This window comes from Hylaeus anthracinus, unplaced genomic scaffold, assembly GCF_026225885.1.
Source record: "Hylaeus anthracinus isolate JK02 unplaced genomic scaffold, UHH_iyHylAnth1.0_haploid 12000, whole genome shotgun sequence".
NCBI classification, from domain to species: Eukaryota; Metazoa; Arthropoda; class Insecta; order Hymenoptera; family Colletidae; genus Hylaeus; species Hylaeus anthracinus.
Window position 1 is genome coordinate 4563583 of NW_026534347.1, and position 9168 is coordinate 4572750.

The 9168-nt window shown below is 37.9% G+C and overlaps 1 protein-coding gene across 1 annotated transcript in view; it reads right to left on the bottom strand.

Moving 5' to 3' along the window:
• LOC128890073 (semaphorin-2A) overlaps window positions 1–8656 on the bottom strand; it is a 311724-nt gene extending 303068 nt beyond the window's left edge. The window contains exon 1 of the mRNA XM_054148268.1: window positions 8552–8656. Within this exon, the coding sequence (XP_054004243.1) occupies window positions 8552–8624 (73 nt within the window). The 5' untranslated portion in view covers window positions 8625–8656. The remainder of the gene's footprint in view (window positions 1–8551) is intronic.
• Window positions 8657–9168: the final 512 nt, after the last annotated feature.

Below are 9168 nucleotides of genomic sequence, written 5' to 3' on the forward strand. Positions count from 1 at the left end.
TGGAATGTCCCGATCGAGGAGGAATCTGCATTATTCGTTCAGCTTCGACCTTGACGGAGTTTCGTGGCGTTAGAAATAAAATGATTTTAAAATTGAAGACAACGTGGACAACGTTTACAATCATTAAAATAGATTGAGTTCTTTAAAAGTTACAGCTGAAGTGATAGATTATGCAGATTATACTTCATAAATAAATATTAGGATATTAATATTTTGTTTCGTGTTGGTGCATATGTTCGGGATATATTTAGCATGTATTTTTCGTAATCGTATACACCATGAATGCACGAAAGCCGCAGTCAGGTAATTACATTTATGCTAATTTATTACATCTTTTTATTTTAACGGTCTTATTGCACAACGGTAAGGGAACAGATACATAAATATAAAAGTGTACAAAACAAGAAGAGCATACTGAGCGGCCAGCTGCAGCTAAAACACGGTGATTAAAACTTGACCTCAAAATATGGAAGTAGGTGAAGAATAATCCTTGGTATGTAGACCGATTTTAGCTTCTTAATCATGATAAAAATATTGTTGTAATTTCGTGAATTTAATAAGGAATAATATTTGTTATTTTCAAAATATACTTTCAACTTTAAAATAATATCGTGATAAATTAAAACGTCCAAAGTCAGTTGATTACAATGTATGCTGCACTTGTCTAGTGTTTGCTACTAAAAAGAAATTGTTATAAAGACTACATTAAAGTCTGCGAACAATGATAATTGCATTAATGTAAATTACAAAATTCTGTCAACGCAAAAATGTTCAAAAACGACGAAGAAATAAATGTACAGCATCCAAATTATTTAATAATAAAAACGAAGAGTTGTATAATAAATGAATACTTACGTCACGAGGTCATAAAACAAAACGGCATGTACGATTAGGTAAATTGTATACAAAATAAGCAGTATTTAATATTCTTATGATTAAACGCAAACGAATTATTATACAACGTAATGGTATCTTCCATTTAGTTATCTTTCTTAATGTTCTCATTCCAAGTTTCTTCATAGTACCTATTACGGCAATACGCAACCTTTCTTGGCGCGGACGTTGCTAGCAGATACATCCCGGAATGCGTTACCGCGATAATTTCGAGATTCGCCTTTGGTTGCGTACTATGATCAAAAGCAAATGCACTTTACGACTGCGCGATAAGAAGAAGCGAAAGACAGCATTGGCAAGAGGATTCCACGGTTGTTGGCTCGGTTCGTGGACGCTCGCAAAAACGATACCAGGGACATGCGCCTTGCATTTGCGCATACAATCTGCAGTTAGCTTTACGGCGTAGCGTGTTTAATCAAATTTCTACGATCTATGTCGCCGAAGTTGCGTTTTCTCATCGCGTTAACGAGACTGTAATTTTCTTATTCTTGCGAAAGTTAAATTCCTTTGTAATACAATCCTCAATTTCGACGCCAAGCTTTCAAAGCTCCATTTAAAATATACTTAACGGTAAAATGATTATTAAAGAATGTTCTTAAGTCGAATCACTTTTCTTACGTTAGTAACGTGTACTAATTGGTGGAATTTGACTGTTTGAAACAGTCGATTTCTTAATTTGTTCAACCCCTTTTTTCAGAATTATTGGATGTTATTTAATAGGTGGAATTTTACTGGTTGAGCAGTTGATATTTAATCTTTTCAACCCCTCTTTTAGACTGGTTGGATATCATTTAGTCGGTGGAATTTAATATTTTCAACCCTTTTTTTCAGACAGATTGAACGTCATTTAATCGGTGGAATTTGACTGTTTGAAACAGTTGATTTTTTAATTTGTTCAACCCCTTTTTCAGACTAATTGGATGTCATTTAGTAAGAGGAGTTTGACTTTCAAAATTTGTACCAAGCACATACGTAAACAAACAGGGCAAGTTAAATAAAAACATACAAAAGTCTCAAGTCAAATATAAAGATATCGCCTCCATGTCACGTTTGATAAATCAGTTAGCTCTGTTACACGATCGCGAGAAAAGTCACCGACATCCCTCGCCCCTGCAACGAAGCCAGAAAGGACACGCCGACGAAAGCTGAGCTTCGGTGTCCTCGGATGATGGATGTCGACGTTTCTTTAGGAGGGGGTGGGGAACGCGTGGAACGTAGAGCAGCTTCAAAAAAAGGACGGATGCAAAGACGTAGACGAAGCTGCGCCCGATGAGGATGCCGGAAACCGAGATCACGTGTTCGTAGGATACGAAAACAAAGGGCCGAAAAGGTGGAACATCGCGCAAAAGGTTCCAGCGAGATAGGAAATGAAACAGAGGGCCGAAAAGAAGCGAGATTTCATCGTGGCTTGCGTCATCGGGGCGGTGTGACGCTTCAGCAAGCAACCAGCGTCGGACGAAGGCAATTTTTCACGGACGCCGTCGAGGCGGAAATCTACCGGAAACCGGAAGCGGGATCGGCGAACGCGCGCGAAAGAGAAACAAAGCGGGCAGGCGGCCGGACGCGCGTCTAGTGCTAGCGCCAGGGCTGCCTGCATAATTTGCTGAGCCCTTTGCAGGAAAAAAATGCTCATTATAATAATTGTATTATATTAACCCACCATTGTAGGAATTTATTTCTGGTTAAATTAATCTGCACTTTATTGCTTCTGTAGGTAGAATTTCCCATCACGTAATCGTTAAATTGATTTTTATATCTTTCATTCCACGTTCATTTCATACTTACGTCTATTACTTGTATGTGTTATTATTTCGCAAAGATTTGTATGTGCTTTAAGACGGCCATATTATCTGATTGCCGAAATGTCACGTTAAATATTTATTGAATCTTTATGCCGGCCAAATCAAGTACAAATAATTATTATTAGTAGGATATAATGTAGTAAGCATAATTTAATTATTACAGCAAGAATTTTGCAAGTATTTAGTTCAATCAGAGGCACTCTTTAAATAGTTTATAAAATCGAATGCAATTTTTTTTCAATAAAACCTCGAAGGCAAAAGTTTTCGTTGTTATTTAACGTAAATTTTTTTTCAGAAATTGTTGAAATCTCTGATTTATACAAAAATTTTGCCCATCTCTGCACGGGTTACTTGTCTACAGGCACGTAAAAACGCTCGGCCCGCGACAGAAAGAGATTAACGTCGTTTGATGCATCGCGATGTTTCTCGTTATTCCGCATAATTGCGATCATTTTTCATTTCTGTAACGAGTAATATCTGCGCTGGCCAGGTCCGTTCGCGTGACTCTGCTGCGATACAATAGGTGGACGACTCGTAGAGTTTTTAATGGAACCTCTGCTTTCGAGTAACAACGCTGTCAACCGTTAAATCGAGTATATTTGGCTGTAAGCTCGACGGGGGATTTAAATGATCTCCCGTGACGCGCTTTATTGTTTCACGTCAGGCTCGAAAACTCGAAATCGAGCCAGAATGAAATGCTGTCCACTTGGTCACGAGCAAAGATGAATGTAGAGAGTGAAGCGTACAAATAATTTGTCACGATAGTTAAAACGAGGAAGAATTTCTTTAATCGTTTATTGCATAATGTGTACGACCAGAAACTCATTAAATAATATCTATAAATTAAGGGAGCGTTATCGTTGTAGCATTTGCAACCACTGCAAGAAGAGGATAGGCAATATCGGTCTGTGAAATATCTACGGTGCTTAACGGGTTTCAGATAGCATCACTGTCCGAAAATGGACAAAAACGGACCCTATACATTGCTCTACTCTTCTTTGAAGCAATCATAATTCAGTGATCACAGTCGTACGAAATGAGGCAATAACCATCGTCGTTTGAAGTAACGTATCCAGTCGGTCGTCGAGCAGGAGCATTATTCGAGTAAAAACTTTACCGGTTGGTTCGTGTCACGTTAGTACCAAATGTTTCAGTCATGACACTTTCCACAATGGAAAGGGCGTGTCACATGCTGAGAGTGCAAATTGGCTGCTATGATTCAATTGGCACGTGGAATTGAAGAGGGGAATTTCCTCTTCCCCATTTCTCGGCATATTCCTTCACGTTTTCGCTTTCATAAATTGCAAGTAATATTCAGTCAATTAATACGAAAATATTTCATATCAAATACATTCTTCAAAATTGTAACGCAAGCATCGACTCCGAAAATGGAGAATTTACTGCCGTCTTCTGAGAATATAATAGTAGATATTTATTCCATTTTTGTTGAAGAAAATAAATTGATAAGATTTGATGTAATTAGTATTTTTAATATATTCTTTCAATGATGATAATAGATAAAATTGTTATTCTTAATTGCTATCTCCTTGGTGCATGTTTCGGTCATACAGCTTCAGTCAAGGATATAAAATAATTAGTCATTTTTACGTACATATTTTACTAGAAGAGCAAAATGTATCATCTTATAAACTCACATCCTTAGTAAGTCATACATGAATTTATTTACACAAAATTATAAATGAAAACAAGATCGACCTAAACCATTTAGAGTTGTATATTAATGAAACATTTGTAACTTATAAAAAGGAATATTTATACTAATATTCCTATCTAATTCCTACTAATATCTCATAATAATATACAATGCCTTAGGTAATATTTCACCTAGCAACAAATCTCTAGAAATATTCCAAGATGGCTTTCTAAAAGTCTCCTCATTGATATTGAAACTAGCAACGATATCAATCCGACAGGGCAATCAGCAGTTCGACCGTGCGAGATATCGCGCAAAAGACTACCACAATCGCGAACCACCAAAGGATAATCACGAACGGCAATAATTTGATAAAGGAGTTCTTACAAAGAAAGAATCGAGTCGAAACACTCAGTCAGGTATACCACGAGTGGTCGTCAAAGCGTTAAGCAATTCAACGTTTATGCATCCAACAGGACTAAGGTTAAAGCCGCTGCTTAAACAAGGCAACCAGCTGAAAAACTCGATGAGAAATATTGAAACAAGGAAAGGAACAAACGGTCAAAGATGCAGAACCGGTAGCGCCGAGTAGAATGCTCTGTAGACTCACAGGGAAATGCAGAAGAGAAATGGTATCAGAGAGCAAGTAGCTCGTCGCGGAGGCAGCAGAGAGCAAGAAAGAGAGAGGGGCAAGGAGCACAGAGAGCGACGTACGTATTACGTCAAAGGCTACATCGTCGGAAACGGAAGTGAGGTGATGCTTATTCAGTCGGAAGTTGCAACGGAGCTTGCTGGCTTTCACAGAGAGAGAGAGAGAGATAGAGAGAGAAAGAGAGAGAGTGATGGGGACGGTCTTATTCCTCTCCGTCACAGAAGAGGAGTAAAGAGACAGGAAGGAAGAACGAGAAGTGGATAGCAGAGGACCTATCAGCCGGAAGGCGTAGATACTCTATCAGCCGCGACCGCGATAGATAATTCTCTGGTAAACTTGATAAAGTTTTGCTTTCTCCGGTGTCGATCGGTTGGATCAGGGATTCTCAACAGGGGCCATGTGGCTCCCTGATGGACCAGGCAGTATTTCTTATCGGCCGCGAAAAACGAAGCCATTGAGAAGCCATAATCACAGCTAGGTTAAGTATTCTTTGAAATATTGAACAGTAAATACTGTACATTATTTCAAATTGTATGTGTAGAGAGTTTATTTGATGCAATAAGTTTCTGAAGTATAGCATTTCAAAATTGTGGTTGTATTGTTTAGAAAAAATGTCTGCGATATTTGAACAATCATGATGAAAGAATTCAAAGTATTACGATACACAAACACATGGTACAATTAAGACAAAAATAGAATACGATGATTTCGCTGTTTGTTTCAGTTGAAACATCGTTTAATTTGATTGTCTGACTGTGTCCGTGCCAGAGTAAGTATGTTATTTTTCCAAAATGCAATGAAATTACTAATGATTCTTTTGTTTATGTATACTTTTAGTATAACAAATGAAGCTTCATTAGTAGTAGAAACAATTAAAACGAATTTTATGAAAAAATTATGTCGTATACCACTAACATAGTAATAAATGTAACTAAAATATATGGACTCACACGAAATAAAATATCTACTAATATTAATGTATTAAATTATGATATGCATGAATACATTCTGCACATATTTTCCATTCAATCATACATCATAAACCCATAAAATCGACAGTCAATTTATTACATATTTTACATCCTTAAATATCATATTAAATAATTATACATTAGCAGTTAGCATACCATAATTTTTACCAACTAACAACAACCACGTAACGGAAAAGAGTTACAGACACATAATAATTAGAAATGATCCACAAGCTGTAAAAGGTTGAGCAATACTTAGTTGGATTACGAAAACCCGCATATCAATCGTACGATCCATTTCGCCGAATGCTTCTAATTACGATCAGCACACCTGATACACCGATCCGGTTCTAAAAGCTACCAGAAATTACTCTTCTCGTGTTCTTTGGCGCTTCGAAGGCCACCAGATCGTATCAGGGATCGTACGTGCAATCATGCCAGCACACGTGCAGGAATAAAGTATCGTTGCTTCCGATCCGTGAAGTTTGTTGAAAATGTTGATTAGGATAGAATGGAAGAAAAGTGGATCGATGCATAATAAGATTATTAGCCAAGTCAGGTGGGGCCAGGTGTATCACTGTTATCCGGAGTGCTCCAGCAATCGTAGTACATAGATACATCGGGGAAAGAGGTGATTTTTCGTACGAAAAGTAATCGAAAATACATGGTAACGTATTTGATACGGACTACGCGAATATTTTGTTATGTTTAGTAATAGATAAAAGTACTTTAAGCAAATCTTATTCGCTTTCAAGGCAAACATAATTGGCAGTGGTTGATGTAGATGAAGATATAAGGAAGATGTGGTCAACTTGGTTTTTCTAAAAAGAATATTTTAGCTCGCATACGCACCTTAATGATAATGTTCTATAATAAGAAATTAAATAATTAGTTTTACCTTGAACTTCGTGATTCTCCCTACAAAACGTTACTTCCGCTCACAGAATAATTCGAAAGGGATAATATCGATTTCAAAGGTTTCAAGGGTTCCCTTTCCGTTAAAAAGAAACAAATTTTTAAATATTCGAGTTGAAAGATTGAATATTGCCGCGAAAAGCCGCTTTCCAGACCACTGCAACGTGGCGATGGACGCGTAGGTGCGAGGAGAGGCTAAAACCTTTGGGTAACACGGATCGAGTAGAATAGGTAGCGCGGAAGAGGTTGTCAGACGTTGTCAGACTTGGGTGAAATAGAGAACGAGGAAGCCGGGAGAAGGAAAACGAAGGCTCGACGTGGGGAAGGGTGGTCCTAGACTCGTCGTTCCGGATGGTGTGGCGATGCGTGATTAATATCGAAATACGAATGACTTTATTCATGAGGGGCCGCCGCCTTGTTATGCAGATCGAATTTGCGGTTAAATCATATGGTGCTCGCCGCGCGATCCTGCGTTCGTTAACGCTTTCCCGCGTCTCGTTTGCGGTGCCGCGAAATCAGGATAACGAGAGCCTGGGCGATGAAAGTAAACGCGGAAGGAAGACAGGTGGTCGCGTTACAAACGTGCCTTAAGGGTGTATATTCAGTTGGTCGCTTCAAACGTAGGCTTGATTTTATGAATTCTTTTCAGCTGGACGTTTAATTCTCTTCTTGAATACTTTTACACTAGGGGAACGTACAATACTTGAATACGTTGGAAGGAAGGATTATTAAAAAATACTAGTAGAAAAGTAAATCTTACCAATTCCACAGATTCTAAACAATGTATGTTGCAAATCAGCACTTGAAGGTTTCATAGAAATATATGGTAATTGTAGCAGAAATATATAAATATTTTTAAAATTGTAGGAAAGTATTTTATTCTTTCCTCCATATTTTTATTAGATAATCTGCTCAATTATGTTTATAGATATACTTCAATTAAATCTACAACGTGTATTGTATATTGAGTGAAATCAGTGAAACCATTCAGAAGGTATACATTATTTGAATATTTATAAATTAATTAATAAAAATGAACTTAGTCAACACGCGTTGTCCGTAAGCATAGAAGTTCTTTCTAGGGGGAATGCCTACGAAAATGTTTAAAAATCATTGGTCTGTACGCGTTTCAGAGATCGCAGAGAAACTCTTTCGTTTTTTGAATTTTTCGAAACTTTTATGATCCACGATGAATCGAATTCTAGCAACGCGTTGTAATGCTATCGAGTTTGCGGATGGCGTTACGCGTGGACGACTTTAACGACACCCTATCGGGTAGCTGGAGCTCGATTTTCCGCCATTGTAGACGTAATAAATCTCACGGGGTATTCAATACATTAAACAGAAATTTATCATCGTCACTCGAACGCTGTCAGTGATGCCGTGTAAAGGTACGTCAGCGACAGGAATGATAATGACTTTTCGTCCTATATTTTTCATCTTCGATCGTACGCTGAAAAGGAGAGAGAAAGAGAGAACAATGCTGTCTCGCTCGTTTACGTTCTACCATCTACCGGATCTGATGAAATGCAACGAAGCGATTTAATTTTTATTACGTCTGGTAATACTGATTCGTTCGAAAATACCTCGAGAAAATTTCGCAGAGTAGCAATTTGGAGGTAGAAGGTAGAAAAGCATTTGGGTAATGACAAAAGCGACTCACCTTCGTGTAGTTTCTCCAGAGTTCCGGCTGAAACTCCGACGAATAGGAAGATGAACCAGAGCAGACCAGTCATTCTTCTCAGCCACGTTCGATTTTTTGACGTATCCATCGCGCTGACACTTAAACACTGCAACAGAAACGAAGTTCTATGAGAGAAGTTCTAATTATGGTTTTTAATTGTAGATAAGCGAAGACCGAATAAATTTAGTTTTTATTGCGAGCAGTTTATTAAAGACATTCAATTTATTGTTTTAAAGAAAAAATTAAATTAACAAGTGCGAGTAAAAGTTGGTGAGAAATTTCAATATAGAAATTCAATATTCCATCCCTCGTGACCTGACGGTTCGTTAACAGAGATATAAAATCAAGGCCTCAGTCTAGACAACAACCCCCTGAGGTGTATTATAGCTAGAATGACTTCTGCCAAGTTAGACTCTTGGGATCCCGGCGAACTAAGACTTCATCATTCGTAGTAAATGCGATGCAATTAGAAACGAAAGTCTGTTTGAGTTCCATGAAGCGCAACTTGTTAATGAAAATAAATTGCAGGCACCGACACACTTCTCTTTAAGACGATCCGCATTCACAACGCTTTAACACATGACGCGTGTACCGTT